Genomic DNA, 17772 nt, shown 5'->3' with positions numbered 1-17772 from the left:
AGGATTCTTTGGTGCAATCCGGTAGCCAGCATCATGGCGGGACACTGCTGGTACCCCATTGTGTCAAGCAAATCTGTGTTTTTAAACATAGCCTCCCCCGCCCCACGGTATCCACAATTCCTCTCTGTAAGCATTTAAAATACAAGCAGATTTCCCCCCCCCCCCCCACTCCCCCCTCACACACCATGCTGTCCGCAGTTCCTCTATGTAAGGGTTTAAAATACAAGGAATCGTTTGCTACATTTTTTCAGGGGATCATTGTATCTGAGGATCATTATCTAAATTGTTACATTTGTATTCTTTTCTTCACTATGCTAACTATGGCTACCTTATTTTTCTTTCATTCTGTAGACACCTCGGCACTGGACCGACCTTTAAGAAAATCTGTGGACATCCTGTCTCAGATTAGGAGGGGGGGAAGCAGAGATGACATTTTGCGAAGCTCATGAACGCCTCAGCAGCCACAGAGACAGAGCAAAGAGCGTGGCGGCTGACCTTGTCACAGAATATGGACAGGGAGAGTCGCTGAGAAATGATGGAGCATGCTCGCAGTACCATACAGGAAATGCTGTGAATCATGCAGGACCAGGCAGACATGCTCCAGTGGCTTGTAGAACTTTAGGAGGAGTGGAGGCAGGACAGAGTCCTGCTGAACCCCCTCCATAATGCTCCTCAACTGAGGGCTTTGCCACCCTCCCCCTTCCCTGACCCCAAGAGATCTCAGTGGAGGCAAGCAGAAAGCAGTGGCGGCAATGATGACAGCTGGCCAGCAAGCTACCACCCTACCCCTGGAGACAGTGAATGCACACTTCCCCCCCCCCCCATGACTTGAATGTTCAGAAATAAAGTTTTGCATCGTTTCAACATGTTTCTTTATTAAATCATAACTTCTTCAGGATGGATTTGGTGAGCACAGATATTGTTTGGGGGGAGGGGGGGGAGGAGACAGAGAGGGTTCACCAAAGGCAAACATACAGGAACAGAAATGAGTCCTGCATCTCATTGCAGAACCTGGTTTTCAAAGCTTCCCTAATGCAAAGCGCTCCGTGATTAGCTCTCAACGTACTGCTGGTATCTGGCTGCTCATAATTGGTGGCCAGTCTTTCTGCCCCCACAACCCAATGCTGGGGGAACCTCTCACCCTTGGCTTCACCCACATTATGAAGAACACAACAAGCAGATATCACAGAAGGGAGGTACTTCTCACTCATGTCCAGCCTAGTGAGGAGACCTCTCCAACTACCCTTTAAATGCCCAAAGGCACATACTACAACCATTCTGCAACTTAACCTCTTATTAAAACACTCCTTGTCACTGTCACTGTGAGCAGTGTATGGCTTTATTAGCCAAGGGAGTGAGGGGTAAGTAGGATCCCCCAGGATCATTATTGGCATTTCCACACCCCTGATGTGACTTTTTTGGTCAGGGAAGAAAGTGCCCGCTTGCCCCAAACAGCCCTGAATTACAAAATACACGAGCATCATGCACCTTCCCCGACCACCCCACACAGATGTCAGTGAAACAACTCCTATGATCCACAAGGCCCTGCAGGACCATGGAAAAGTATCCCTTGTGATTTATGTACTCGGTTGCTAGGTGGGCAGGTGCTAAGATAGGGATGTGCGTCCCATCAAGGCTCCCCTTTCCCCCCGCGGTTTGGAAAGCCCATCATGGCAAACCCCTCCACTATGTTCTGCACATTTCCCAAAGTCACTAGCCTTCATAGCAGAAGTCTATTTATGGCCCTACATACTTGATTCACGGCTATGCCCCCTGTAGATTTACAGACTCCAAATTGATTCCTAACCGAGCGGTAACAGTCGGGGGTTGCCAGTTTCCACAGAGCGATGGCCACTCTCTTCTCCACTGTCACAGCTTGTCTCAAGCAAGTGTTCACACGCTTAGGGATGGGGCCAGCTCCGAGCACAGTCTGAGGAAAGTTGTCTTTCACATACAAAAGTTTTGCAGCCACTGATCATCATCCCACCGCTACATAATGATGCGGTCCCACCAGTCTGTGCTTGTTTCCCTGCACCAGACCTGGTGCTCCACGCACTGCAGATGACTCGTTACAGCCTGCAACAATTGGGAACTGTTCTGCTCAATGTCTTGTAGCAGGGCAGCCTCGGTGGCATCAGTGTTGTCTCTGCTTCAGCTTCTTGCTCTATTTCTAAAATAATCAATGATAAGCTGCAATCTATTTGTCACGCTCACAATTATAGTGCAGAGTTGAGCTGGCTCCATGTCTCTGTAGCAATGGCGATCGCGTGGAGTTCCCAAAAAAAGGCGCAAAAATACTTTTCCTGTTTGTTTGGGGGAGAGAGAGAAGGGTGGGAAAAGCAGCGTTGTATCCTGGGACGATGACACTCGTCTCAACAGCCACCGTGGCTAGTTGCACTGTGGGATAGCTACCCACATTGCACTGCTTTCCGATTTGAATTAAGGCTGGTCAGTGTAAACGCAAGAGACCAGCGCAAATAACGTAGTGTGTACAGTCTGCTGCGATTTCTAAAAATCAGCTGCTGAAAGTCAAATTAAACTAAGTTGATTTCCCGCAGCAGTGTGGACATATCCCTAGATGCTGTGGTCTTTTTTTTTTTTTTTTTTTTTAGTTCTTAGTTCAACACTCATGGACTGTAAACTACATCACTCATATGGAATTATTAGAATGCATGTCTTAGAGTTCAGTTCTTGAGTAGGAACACTTTCACCTACAGAAGTGATAGTTTATCAGGAAATCTTGTTCAATAGTTGTCTCAGTACTGAACCAGTTTAACTGTATTACATTAACATGTAGAAACAGTCTCTTACCAGAACACTAGGATCTATTATTTTGATGCAAATACTGAAGTAACCAAACCATATTGTTTCTGGCATTCACCAAAAATCAGCTACAATACAAATCATATGTGAAGGAGCAAAGGGCTGCCGTAGAAGGGAGATCTGCAATGAATTTCACATTTCTCCTTTAGAATGGAGAACAGATATGTGGAAGTTATGGATTCTAAATAAACTTCTTGGGTTTTGTTTTTGCTAACAATTTAAACACTGCATTTAGCTCTGTAATTTCTAAGAATACTCATTTTTATTGAAAGATAATGGAATAATTGCTTAATTCTTGCATTAAGGCCAAGTAACTTAAAACCTATCAATGGAAATGCAATCCAGTCTATATTACTGAGGTCAGAAAAGCAATGACATATATTAGGTCATGTTAGAATTTAAATCATAAAGGTAGAAATGTGAGTAAAGTAGTGAATCACTTCTATGGTAAAGAACTTCCTTTCCCTCCTCTACTCTGTTTTCCATCTATTAAAAGGTACTGTTGGGACAGTTGAAACTACTGTGGTATTTCACGATACTTGATGCTCTCTGAATTTGTTGAGTATTAATTTCCTGTCATCAAAAAACACTGTTTCAAACAATCAAGGAAAATGAAATGAGCATGACTGACAGATCTAAATCTGATTGCCAGAATGTTTATGCACATTTGACATGAAAACAAAGCAATCAAATATCACTGAGCTAATGCATGCTGCTGTCCTACTTTTTTTTTCTTCCACCTCCTGTAGCATGTAAAAAGAAGCTGGATGTGCTTTAGTCCTTATACTGCAAAATCATTGATATCACCCATTTTGGGACTACCAGAATCACTGGGTCTTACATCATTAATAGATGAGGACTGAGTTCTGTGTCCATTCAGTCCAAAAAGGAAATCATGGACGACCAAGTATTTTACTGTTGGAGGCAGGTGAAATATATGGTGGAAGCAGGGCTCAAAATTGACTATCACATGTTGGCGCCATCTACTAGTACTGCTTCCACACTCATTACCTGCAAGAGAGCCTTAACCAAGTGGCATGGAAGCATTGCTCAGGCTACTTTCCACATCATCTGGTCTACTGAGGAAATGTGCTGATTGCCTAAACACCGTCAGAGAGAATACAAGACCAGAGAGCCTGAAAAGTATTATCCATTCTGTTGGGCAGAGGGGTACAACTGAGCCTAAATACCCCAGTAGTCTGAGGGGGCCAACGTGGAAACTTGGCTTCTAACTGGGATGTGAAAGGACTGTATAGAAATTCCATCTCCATTATCCAAGGAAGAGAGGATGGGGAATGTTATGGTTCAGTGTGTAGAAGACCACATAATGGATAGGGCAGTATGGTCCAACAGGTAAAATGCAGGACCGTAGATGCTTGCCTAGATTTTTATATAGTCACCTTGAAAACTTGGCAAGCATGATCTATCTAGTCCAGATCAGATCTGTCTCTAGGTATGTCTGCTACAAGTCAGGCCTGGTGGAAGGACTCAAATCTTTTTCTGAAGATTGTTGGAAGCATTTTCTGTCAGTTTACATGTTGCTTATTGGGGTATCTCTTAGGTTGCCCTCTGACTACGTAAAGCAAACAATGTTTTACTATGTGGGTGAAATAATATTAGAAACTAAAAAGGGAATCACAGTTTGGTGCGCATGTGATTAGAATGCAGTGGAAATATTCTGCTAACCCCGTGTACATTCTGAGACAAACTCTGCCCTTTATGTGTGTGACTCTCAGGAATCTCATATCTGTAACCAATGGCACAATTTGTCTTCTGTGATGACTTCTTAACTCAGAACAATTTAGAAATAGTTATAACTTTTTTATAATATACCTAACTTCCTATAGTCTCAAGGAACTGGCCTGCCAGCTGAGAATAGCCAGAGCATAAATATCCTTCCCCACCAAACTGGGGGCTGGAAGATGTAAAACCAGTATGCTCGCAGAATATCTCTCCCCTCCATTTGTTTCCCCTATATAGGGCCAGATCTACTGGCTTTATAGGCCTTTTGTATCAGTGGAGCAAGACTGTGGTCCTTTTTGTGTACCAATAGTTTGAGTTTAAGAATCTGACTGAGAGGAGCTGAGCACATACATCTCCCATTGAGCAGAAATTAGTAAAAAATTGTTGGACAGCTCTTGAGTTTAGTTTAGTTTAGTTTGAGCTGAGTTTGGTTGCGGGTGTTGTGTGTATTCTGGGTTGGTTTGTTTTTTTGGGTGTGTGGTGGTGGTGGTGGTGTTTTTTTGTAAACTGCTCACTTTCAATGAATCATCTTATTTCCACAGATTTTGTAATAGCAAGAGGAATATTGTAAAGGGGAGTGAGAAGTACAAAGCAGAAGCAGTTGTACTGTTTTTCTTTTGTATGGCTCAGTCATTTAATCAAGAAATAACTGGTGTCGTTTCTTGTGGACTTTTCAGGTCCAGCTAGACTTGATTTACTGTATATAGGGTTCAATATGTGCCTTGCATTAGCTAAATATCTTGCAGACAAGAATGGCAGACTCAAAATCAATGTTATAAAATACTTAATCTCCTTTACAGTTGTATTGTTGTACAATATCTGGAACTAAATTGAACTTCTTAGAAACTAATTTATATCAACGTTCAGTTGAAAGGATGCTCAACTCTTGTAATGTATCATAAATGCCTCTATACTCTAATATAAATCATTCTCCTTTTCAACAGACATTGCCACTGAGCCTCGGAGATGGACAGTTCTATACTTGGTCTGATGGCTTGAAAAGGAAGGACTGGCATAACTATGAAAGTATTCAGAAAGATGCAATGCGTACAGGTATGGTGCTCAGAGTAAATGTAAATCTTTCACTTGTTCCTTTTCCAGTGAGGCATTTTTCCATTAGTCAGAGTATTTGGTGATGCAAGCTTTTGGATGCTTGCTCACATCTCACTGCAGTACCCATCAGAACATGAGATTTCAAGTTGAGATGTCAGACTGAGCAGAAATAATATCTTGATTGGCAGAATAGGTAGGTGAAAAGAAAAAAGTTCACTAGCCCTTGTATAGTAGTGGCATCTTTACCGTGCTAAATAATTTTATATTCTATTCTGTTTTTTGAAACCATGCTTGATATTGTAAATGGAATAGAAGCCATGACTCTCCCAAAAATGTTTAATATGCTTTACTTGAACTATTCCAAAATCATTATTGTTGGAAGATGAGCTCAGTTTTCACCCAGTTTCAAGAATGCTAAGGTTATATTGGTCTCAAAAGACTCTAAATAAGTTCTATGATTACTAATATGTTAGTACCACTGACCCTACTCTTGGTCTTAGTCTCATTTACACTGGCCTTCAGATTACGACATCTAATATCATAAGAACTCTCTTTATGCTGCTATATGACACAAATGGAGGGGAAATGTCAGCGTTGCTTCCTGAAGTGCTCCTGCCACTCATACACAGGAATATGCATAGATTAGCCACTTTTTGTTAATGTAATTTATAACAATCCTGCATGAAAGATTAAATTTAAAAGGAGTAATAGAATCACAGAAATGCAAGACTGGACAGGATGTTGAACTCAAGTCCAGCTCTCTGTGATAGGACAGGACCAAGTAAACCTAGACCATCTCATACAGGTGTTTTGTCCAACCTGTTCTTAAAAACCTCCATTGACGGATTCCATAACCTCCCTTTGGGGGCCTGTTTCAGAGCTTAACTACCTTTATAGTTAGAAAGTTTTGTCCCAATATCTAACCAAAATCTCCCCTGTTCCAGATTAAGCCCATTGCTACTTGTCCTACCTTCAGTGGACATAGAGTATGGTTGATCACCATTCTCTTTATAACAGCTCTTAACATATTTGAAGGCTGTTATCAAGTCTTACCTCAGTCATCTTTTCTCAAGACTAGACATGCCCAGTTTTTTAACTTTTTCTCCTAGGTCAGGTTTTTAATCACTTTTGTTGCTCTCCTCTGGACAATCTCCAATTTGTTCACACCTTTCCTAAAGCATGGCACCCAGAATTGGACACAGTACTTCAGCCAAGGCCTCACCAGTGCCAAGTAGAATGGAATAATTACCCCCTATGTCTTGTTAATACACCCAGAACGTTATACTTTATTGGAACTGCATCACGTTTTTGACTCATATTCAATTTGTGATCTCTGTAATCCCAATATCCTTTTCAGCAGTAGTACCTCCTAGCCAGTTATTCCCCATATTGTATTATTTGAATTTCATCTTGTTGATTTCAGACACATTGTCCAGGTTGTCAAGGTTTTGAATTCTAATCCTGTTCTCCAAAGTGCTTGCAACCACTCCCGGTTTGGTGCCATCTGCAATTTTGAAATTTGGGTAAAATGCTTAATCAAGTCGTCACTGAAAATATTTTATGTGCCAGACACAGGACTGACCCCTGTGGATCCCTATAAGATACACCCTTCAAGTTTGAAGTGAACAATTGATAACTACTCTGAGTATGGTCTGTCAACCAGTGGTGCACCCACCTTACAGTAATTTCATCTAGACAGCATTTCCCTAGTTTGCTTATAAGACTCATGTGGGACTGTGACACACACCTTATTTAAAATCAAGATATCTTCCACTGCTTCCCCTGTAACTCTAAGTCAGTAACCCTGTCAAAAGGTGAGGCGCAAGAGTCAAATCCTACTCCTATCAGTACAGTGGTTGAAATACAGTGTGTTGTGGCAGTTTGACCTCTGTGAAATGAGTTTTGTTGTCTGAATCAAGTTGTTAGAAGATCCACATCCCCAAAAATACTGTTACGCTTACTGTAATTGACAGTGTTGTTAGACTCAGTAACTGTTTGATCTTGCAAGGTTCTGAGCACTCACTGTGATCAGTAAAACATTTAAACATGTTTAATTTTATAATCCCACTGACTTTTTGATGAAATGCAACACCACTTCTCAAAATTTATCCTATAATTTCTCCACATATGTCTTAAGGGAATAGTAGTGGAGCATGTGAAGTTGTTAGAGAAAATAAGGAACTGATGTACCAAGTTGGACAAGTGTTGGTTCTCATCAAGTATTCAAACTGTCAGTGACAGAATACCAGATGTTTCAAAGGGAAGTGGAAAAAAAACCCCTATGAAATTAAAGTATATTTATTTTGTGGGTGGGGCTGTGTCTTGCTCAAGGAATTTTGTATATATTTGCTAACTGAGGTGGAAAATTTTTGAGTAAACCACTTGATTACTTGGTAGCATATCACAGATTCCTTGGTGTATTATGATTAGTGTGATAAAGTCAGGCCAGAGGACTGCAAAAAGGCATATCAGGGCCAGAGTGTGAGCCCAAGAATGCCTAAAGCCCTGGTTCCTGCAAGCAGGGGAGAGATGATTGCAGGGCAGTTAGAGACACTTGGACCCAATGAAGGGCTAGTCCAGGTGTACTTAAACTCTGCCTTCCCTAAAGGGAGGGGGGGAAGCACAGGAGGAGAAAGCTGCCAGAAGGCAGGTAGCAGCTGGAGGAGAAACTTCCCTACCCAGGCCAAGAGACAGTGCTTCTCTGCGGCTACAGAAGGAGAAAACCCCTGGCCCCAGCCAGCAGAAGGAAGCTGGAGCAAGGTACCCCCAAGGGGAGACAGGGTTACTGGGGACTTCCTGGTCCACTACAAGGGGTTGAAGCGTGAGACCCACTAGGGAGGAGCTGGCTGCTTTCCACACTAATTAGAACTCTAATTCCTTGGATAGGAATGGATAGTATTCTAACTGTCTGTAAAGAACCATGCACAACTGTGGCACTGCATGAATACTAATAATCATAATAGAATAATGTCAAATGAGAAATTAGAGACTGTAATGTAACAGTACTAACCAAGAGTCGTCATCCCAACTCTCATACTTAACTCTAGGAAAATGTCAGTAGCAGTTACATAAAATTCTAATATCTTTTCTTATTGTCAATAATAACTAATTAAAATGTATTGATGTGTTTATGGTTTTAGCTTCCTTGCAGTAGCAATCATTGCAAGATTTCTTAGACCGTCAACTTTGGCAGGCACTGTCTAAGCAGCAGTATTCATTATTATTCATTAGATTAAAATTAACTTTTAATGAAATCTTTCCTTTGACAGTCACAATATAATAAAGCAGGTGAAAAGTTGGAGTGCAAAAGACTCTGAATGCACTCTGTTGGGACATACTGTATTATTTTTTCTTCCTACTACAAGAACAAATTTATCTGAAATCAGCTTCTGGTTAAAATTATCTAGGGAATAATCCTCTCAATCTGAAGACATGAAAATAGCAGCAATGAAAAGACTTCTCATGAGATTTCAGAAATGTCAGTCACTTCTCACTACATTGAAAAATATAAATGGATGAAGTCTTTTTAAATTCCACATAGCTGTTTATCTCTAAAGCTCATGGTTTTCAAGGTACTGGGGCCATTAATTTCATAAATCTAATGATGGAGAGATGCTAGTCTGCATAATTAAGGTTATTTATACTAGTTTTGTTATAAAATCAAATGTTGACCCTCCTCTAGCTTCACCAAAACAGAACCAGTGTGTCTGTGATTGTGCACTTGTGGTCCTCTACCCAGGAAAAAAACTCGGACAACTTGGGGTAAAATAGACAAGACATTTGTGAGATGTGACAGATGTATATCAACTTATATAAAATATTCTAGCCCATCTTTTTGGTGTCATTCATATATATTTAAAAAAAAATGCTTTGGCCAGCCTATTAATTCGGCTCATGTTTCTTTAATAGGACTGCCCTGCTTAAATAAGTGGGGCCTTTGTGAGCTGCCAGGGGTCCATTTGTGCTGTGCTCAGTCTCAAGTTTTCACAACAGTATTATAAGGCCACATCTGTGAGCAAGGGATAATATCCAAGAAGGGTGCAGGTAAGGGATGGCTCTGAGCTGGAGGAAGGAGAGACCGGCTCTGATGTGCTGAGGTCTTGATGTGGCAGAGTACTAAAATGAATACTGGGGTATGTCTACACTACATTTGGCAGAGAGTCTCAGAGCTCAGATCTACAGACTCGAGCTTGCACTCCAGTGCTAAAAGCAGAAGTATAATCATTGCAGACTGGGCTGGAGATTGGCCTGTGGAGCCTACATAGGAGGATGGGTTTCAGAGCATGTTTTTAGCGACACAGCATGAATCTCAGTCTCTAGACCTGGAATTTGAAACTTGCTGCCACGGGTTTCAAAATGTAGCATAGTCATACGCTTAGTCAAGGACTCCTGCAGAGACTGAGCCCCTCAGAAACTAATATTTCTTCTTTGAGTGATTATCTACACAGATCCCCACTCTTTGCATGCATGTGCAGCACGAGATTGGATTCTTTTGGCCAGCAGTGTCCATTGGGGCTGTGTCTGTATTCTAGGTCCCCTCATATCCCCTTACCTGAAAGCACAAAGAACAAAGCAGGTCCAGCCATTCCCCAGTTCCTCCTTATGGCAACAGACCTGAATCCCCCACAGTGTTGGCTTTCTCCAGTGGGGTACCGTGGATCACCAGTGCCCGGGGTCCAATACTTGCATTTGCCCCCCACCCCTCGGTAGCAAATACTTGAGCGGTGGTGCAGCTTCCCGGGTAGGAGCCAGAGATGCTGAGTCCAGGGCAGGCAGCAGCCAGCATGGAGCTTTTGCTTTCTCTTCTGCTGCTGCTTCCTCTTTCCACACTCTTCTTTCAGAAGCTTCCCACGCCGACTTCAGGGATGAGTCATGGTGCAGGACACCATCCCTTGTGCATGACAAGAAGCAGAAGGGTCATCAGACTTGATTTATCTCAGACTTATTCTTCCAAGTGTCATAAGAGCCCCAGTGAGGGCTCAGCTTAGGGTTTGGGACCACCAAAGTGGTTTTCCTTGCAGACTCAAGGCCATAGTTTTGTAAAAATGCTTTGAGAATCTTTGGCATGAAAGACATTATGTAAACAATAATTAAGTCACAGCTCTTTGTTCTTCACTACTTACACATGTATTCAGCAGGGTCATTTATCAACTTAAGACAAACATCGTCCTGTGAAATATGAAAATGTCCCTTTGATTTTGCTGGTGGACGTTCTGTTCCAACCAAAATAATGCTGTTCTTGACCCAAAACTTTCTCCTGTACTGGACGTTAGGCAATATATAGTCCTTTTTAAAAAGGAAATTTCACTTTTTTCTGTCTGAGTCTCCATCTGTGATCAACTTACAAGTTGATTCACAATACTTTTTGATCTTCTTTCTACTAAAACTCATTTACAGCATGTGGTGATCCCCTCTGCAATATGAACTTGTATATTGCTGTCACCCCAATCTCCCCATGTCCTAGGGCCTTGCCTTACTGTGAAAACCCCTATTCCTGGGTCAGCTAATGCACAGCCACCTCTAAGCCAATGGAACTCTGACTTAGTGAACGAGTGCTTCTGGCCAGCCATTTGGGATTTGCAATGGTGTGGACACCTCCCCCTCCCCCCGTCCCAGATGCAAACCTAGGAACTGACATCTTACAGAGTTCAGTGCTGCCCACTGGACTCTGCAAGATCATTGGTTTGTCAATTTATCAAAGAAATTGATATGCACTTGCCCTGTCACTCTAAATGAAGTCTCTACACACAGCCAAACCACAAGCACTGCTTTAGATAAACAAGTTTATTAAATACAGAAAGATTTTAATTGATTTTAATATAAATCAAATTTGATCAGGAAGAAATAAAAGCAAATCACATTCTAAACTAAGCTTACTACTTTTAGTAGCTTCCCAAAGTTAGATAATTCTCACCACAGGCTGGTTGGTCGACCTCCAATCAGGCTGCCCCCTCCCCCGTGGGCAGTCTTGATGTCTTGTAGATGGATTGCAAGAGAGAGCTCAAGAGACCAAAATGTCTCCCCCCTTTAACATGTTCCTGTGCCTATCTCTTGGGCCTCACCTCTGCCCCTTCAGGGTCAGGTAACAAAAGTATCCAGGCATGGTTTTTTCCACGTCCTGAGTCGATGAGCATCTCATTATCAGATGCTCAGGCTAGTCCATTGTTCCTGTATGCATGCCTCAGCGAGGTGTGAACTTTCACTCTGCTTTGTGTTTTCCTGGATATATTCAAACCGTGTGAGATGCACATTTGGGAATATTACATAGCAGAGCTTCATAACCATACATGTGACATTGCAAGAAGCATACTATCCTAATAATGTTCATGTCATGAGCATTCCAGAAACACCTTACATGACATACTTTTGCATTAAACAATACACAGTTGCAGTATAAGGGTGAACATGAATGATACACAATCACACCATAAGGGTATATGTGGGGTACAGTGAGTGTCACACACTGTTAAATAAAACTTTAAATTTTAAATAGATCTGCTGCTTTTCAAATGTTCTACAGTCAGGTTCTGAGGGTTCTACCACTGGTAGGATATGGCCCTTTTGAGAGAACAAGGAATCTATTCTTTTTGTTTGTTTGTTTCAGGTGACTACATGTATTTGGTTTGAGTATCAATGTAATTTGAGAAACCCCTCTCCTGGAAGTATGGGCCTTGGTGTTGAGAGAGATCAGGCCACCCTGACTTTGGGCAGGCTTTTCCTTTGAGTCATACATTGTTCATTCCTTGCTATATATTTTGTGCTTTTCACAGCTCTTGGGAGTAGATCAGTGGTAGATTTAACATATTTGTCAGTGCAGAAAGCAGAGTTCAACACTGCCGAGGTTTGAGTGACATTGCTCTGCATAAGCAAATGTCTGGACCGCCTTGACCCTAACTAAATGAGTTTTCTTCAGCTGCCAGAGTTCAGACAATACCAGAATAGCTGAATAACTTGTCTGATGCCTGGCTGTGCTGATGACAGCATCATATGGTGAACTGACTTTTTTGGGCCCAGTGCTAAAATTTGTTTGAAAGCTGCTTCCTCCTGCAATGGAATGAAATAACTGCTGGTTAACCCAGGGCACTTGGAGAGTTAGTCCACATAAGTATCCTATTTACATAAGAGAGGAAAAATGTAATTCTGAAAAAATATGGTGTAAGAATATGCTGTGGCATATTCGTGGTTCACCATTCTCTTCAGTGACTAAAATTTCCATCTGGCACATTATATATAAATATAAACAAAAGTGAAGGTGGTTTACCTTATGGTCTTCTTGGATCTCTAGTTAGTTCTAGCTTTCCAGGTAGCAGCAATTATCAAATGGCTTAAATTGTATGTGAAATGTGTATTTTTCCATATTGCTTCTCAGGTGATGATACTCATGATTTTTTAAAAAAAAAGCTTTTTTTTTTTTTTTCTGTCTCTGTTCTTTTCCTCCGGTCTCTAATGGTTCATTGATATCTGTCTTGGGCATCTTGAAAGGAGGTTGCCGGAGACAGAAGTTATTGTAATTACCTGTGACTTTTTTGTCAGTTTGAGGCTAGATTACTAGAGTGCATTCTATATTAGGCTCTCATCAAACCATTTGGAAGTTGGAAGCAGAATATGATGTCTTGCTTATTACGTGGACTTTCTTGCAGCGCATATTGCCTATCTGATCAGTGTTCTGAACAAACTGTCAACCAACTTCCTGTTGATGTTTAAGGTTTAGACTGCAACCTTCGAATGGTTTGAGTCCCATTTGTTTCAGAGGCTACCTTTCTCTGGCACTGCAATAATTGTGGCATTTGAGGTCATGTAAAGCACTTAAGCTAAAAGTATTTCCTGGCACAAATGAGGTGGACTGCAGGCAGGGCATTCTCAGCAAGGGTTTGAACCTGGCATGGACCTATGGGATGGAGGTATTTGGGTGATCAGGCATATGTCACACGGACACCTATTCCTCCCCATTCCTCTGAAAGGGTGCAACACCACTTGCCAAAAAATTGTGCTCTAATTCATCTGTGGTGTTCAGGAAGTAGGAGTGGAGCATGTGAAGTGAGTATACGAAGATAGGAATTGGCAGATCAGATCAGACTTGTGTTCAGTGCTGCCCATCACACTGCATTTATGCTAGCCCTCCAGAATTCAAGGAAGGAACCATTGTTGGCTATTGGTACTTTGCCCCAATGTGGTCCCTGGAAAGAAACCCCCCTTCTGCTTCTGCTGTAGGTATTTCTCAGATAATTCGGGAGTAAATAACTAGGTTTGTGTGGCAGGTACAAAACAATATAACTGGCTGACCTTGCCTACATGGAATCCTAGCAACTCATAGACCAGCCAAACCATACACAGTAAGGATATTGATCCAGATAACTGAGAGGAGGCAGTCTGCCATGCTTGGGAAATATTATCCCTAACAACATATTGCTGCTGAAGACAGTGTAAAAGGAACTGTGGCTTTGGCACACAAGACAGATTTCTGTGGTGGATTGTATGTCTTTTGCTTTTTGTGCTGCTAGAGCCTAACTAAAAAACAGCACTCCTCCATGTTCCCAAGACATTTAAAAAATATATTAACCTGAGCCTCTTGTCTCTTACTGAAGAAGAAGGCTATGCCTGTTTATGCTCATAGGAAGGATAGTTTTCTTATTGTCCTCAGTTAGTGGTTAACAGATGCCATGAAGCATGAGAACTTGTATCCCTTTATATTGATCTAGAATAAAATCTGTTTCTTGTCTTCAGTGATCTCCTGTTGAATGAGGCTACAGGTGAATTGTGGTTTGCATGTGTATTTTTCCCTTCCAGTTTCACCTTTGTTGTATTATGAGGATAAATGGGAATAGCTTAACTAGTTTTTTCTAGAACATTTATTCATGTCTCATTTATCTCATCTAAGCAAAACCATCCTAATCTTTTCAATCTCTCTTCAAATGGAAATCTGTCCAATCTTCTCCTCATTTTAGTTCTTGATTCATGCAGTGAGAAGAGTAAATCAGGAGAATGTGCTGCTATTGGGGCAAAGGGAATAGCCAAGTAGCCAGTTACTACCAGTGATCCAAGCCCCAGACTGTGCTGAGCATGAAAGGTGAAAAGCAATGTGTAAAAATCTTTGTTTTAAAGAAAACATAGTGGTTATCAGAGTGAAACCAGTATTGTTTTTTGTCTAGTCGTGCCACGTGCTATTCAGAGAAAGGCCTGGATTTGTGTGTTTGTGTTTTTGCACTTTAACACCTATAGTTGAAACACTAGTGAAGGATATAGGAGGGTACGTGTTTAGAGACAAGTCAGTTCTACTGATAAACCTAAGAAAACATGAATAGCTTTGATGGACACTTTAACAGTTTCTAATTTTTCTTGTCTAATTTTGTTGCCTGTTTGCTAAGCAGTTCAGCAAAGCAGTCAAAAGATTACAATTGCTAAAAAGGTTAATCAGAGAAACGGATTTTAGTGCAGCTGGTGTCATGACTTAATGCTGATTTCTTATCAGAAATAAGATAAGAATAGTTCCTATTACTTTTATTCCCAAAAGAGTTTAAATTAAGAAATAGATTACATGTCTTGATGAGGAACCTACTTAATTTACATTAAAAAATCAAATAGGGAAAGGTATAAAATGTACAATGCCATAATTCTGTTCAGATGAGTAGTAAGCAGAATGCTACCTCTTCATTTCTGAATCAAACTGGAAATATCCCTCTCTAAGTAGGGATGTTAATCCTGTTAGCAAACTTCATCTTGTGTTTACGCTGATCCCAATCCTGCAAGATCGCACAGGCCTCCTGAAAGGGGTTGTGTATTCTCGACTCCCATTTCAGTCCGTGGAAATTGCTCAGTACCTTGCTGGACTAGACCTAATTTACTTACCTAAATTCCCAGTTCGAATTTGCCAAAAAAAAAATTATTTTTACTATTGGATTTAGCGGAGGGCAGATTCACTGCATTTCCGTGATGTGAAATTATTTGGGGTGTATTACAGGCAGGGCAGGTATCTCAGCACTAAGGTTGCTCAACACTTCCCTTTAGAAGACCCCATTTTCAGCTGCTTATAACACTGCCAAACTTCAACTGTTAGTGCTTAAATTTTCCATGCCAAATCCCTCTTAACACTGATTGTTTTATGAGCCCAAGCAACATGTAGAGGGGACATTTGGATCAGGGTAACATCGGGGATGTGGATTCAGATAAGGAGACTGGAGTGTGTGTGGGGGGGGAAGATGGACAGGCTGGGCGCAAAGGCCATGAGATAAAAAAAGGCGGGGGAGGGGGACATTGGAATTAGACCCGAAGAAGGGAGACTGGGTGCCAGAGGGGATGGATGAAACCAGAGGACAAAGGTTGGAGAGAGACAGATAGGATGAGGAGATAGGAGTGGGAAGCCAGGAGCCAAGTTTAATCTGCAACAGAGTCCAGAGGGAGGAAATGGAATAAGGATGAGACTCCTGATAAGTGAAGATGAGGATTGGCTAGTTGAGGAGGCATGCTGAGTTTGGATGAGGAGCCAAGGGTGGGTAGAGATGGCTGGGACTGGAAAAGATTGATAGGAACAGGCTGAAGGATCTGTAACCACTAGAGCATGGCCCCCTCCAGAGCCTGGAATGCAATCAACAGTTTCTGTGTCTGACCATTCCTGTCAGCAAATATTTTGGGAAACCCACTGGAAAAGTGTTCCAGAGCTTTCTAGTTCCGATTCACATATCAGTTACTCTGTTAGCTCAAGTGGCAGAGGTCTTTGTGGTGCATCCAAAGGTGCCAACCCTGCTGATGACCCATGTGAGTGTCAACATGAGTACATTAACATCAGAGGTTATGATATGTACACCCTTAACTCAACCCCCTTGTGCATATTCATTATGATCATCTTTAATTTCATGATCACATTTTTTTTCTAGAAGACCTCTCTCCTCTTCCAGTGAACAGACTAATGGTGTTCTTGGGATGAATCCAGCTTCTGTATATTGTCTCTAGGACCCTGCCTCATTTGTTGCAGAAGTTAGAAAGCATACAGTATATGAAGCAGGGGACTGAAGGATGTGAAAGGACAGTCTACATTTAAGTCAATAGAATTGCCTTAGATTCTATCCTTGCCTCTGCCACCGAGTTCCTCCGTGGTGCTGGGCAAATCACATAATCCAAACTTCTCAGTGACGGTCATTAATTGTTTCTCATTTTGTGGGTGCCCAACTTGAGATCCTGGTGTTTGCAGAAGTGCTGAGCCCTCAGATCTGCAACTGAAGTTGTTGATGTGGTTTGAACACTGAACATAGAAAATTGCTATATTATGCAAAGAAATCTGAAAAATCAGGGTCTAGGTGTCAATATGGGCATCCAAAATTGGAGGATACTTTGACCTTAATCTTTCTGTGTCTCAGTTCCTTATCTGAAAAGGGGATAATACCATCCCCTATCCTCACCAGGGTGTTGTAAGAATAAAAATTGATATTTGTGAAGCACTTAAATTAGAATGAGTGTTGTAGAAAACCCCATGAGGAAATGAATAAACTTGTATTCAAACCAGTGTTTGAACAGGGTACAGCAAATAAAGTGTAGGACAACACCATTGAGCAAGTGAGGGGTGATAAAATATTAGCTGTTCTTTGTGTACACTGAATGAGGCAGCAGTCCTGTGTGTGGGGGGAAATGGTGTAATCGTGTAATTAAAGACTGTATCATAATGCATACACACACAGACTGAATTAAGTTTAAACATCCTCCTGAGATACCACTGGAATGGAAAGAATAGTGTCACATGACATCTTTAAAAAACAAAAAACCAACACAGAAATATTTATTGAACACTTCTGCCTCTTCTGCATTAACAACTCTACCATTTCTTTATGGTAATGGACCGATAGTATCGTTAAGACGCTTTCTAATTATTTTTTTAAAATTCCAATTCTTAACTCTGCTGGCTATAGATTTCTCGTTGTCCTTTTGTATCCCATATCAGTTTTGTATAATTCCTAGCTTCCGATTTTATATTCCTTACTATATACTTTCCCTGTCTTCCTTTTTGTTAAATATTCTTAATTTTTATAGCTGCTTTCACTTCCCTCTAAACCAGGTCAGTTTTTTAACTAGTGTGGCCTTCTTCTACAATTGTGGGATTATAGCTTTTTTGAGCATGTAGAGTTCTTAAACAATTCCCAATTACCATTTACATTTTTCTGATTA

The 17772-nt window shown here is 41.3% G+C and overlaps 1 protein-coding gene across 2 annotated transcripts in view; it reads left to right on the top strand.

Annotated features, from left to right (window-relative positions):
* The window catches only part of GALNTL6 (polypeptide N-acetylgalactosaminyltransferase like 6), an 834312-nt gene that overhangs the window by 309504 nt on the left and 507036 nt on the right, over positions 1-17772 (top strand). For both annotated transcript variants that reach the window (XM_067551729.1, XM_067551730.1), the window contains one exon: positions 5511-5619. In XM_067551729.1, coding sequence (XP_067407830.1) covers positions 5511-5619 — 109 coding nt within the window. The remainder of the gene's footprint in view (positions 1-5510; positions 5620-17772) is intronic.

The sequence above is a fragment of the Emydura macquarii genome, unplaced genomic scaffold, assembly GCF_026122565.2.
Source record: "Emydura macquarii macquarii isolate MOO-44397 ecotype Brisbane River unplaced genomic scaffold, CSIRO-AGI_Emac_v2 contig_1363, whole genome shotgun sequence".
NCBI lineage: Eukaryota > Metazoa > Chordata > Testudines > Chelidae > Emydura > Emydura macquarii.
The sequence above is the reverse complement of the archived record's forward strand: the minus strand, read 5'-3'. Positions and strand labels throughout refer to the sequence as shown.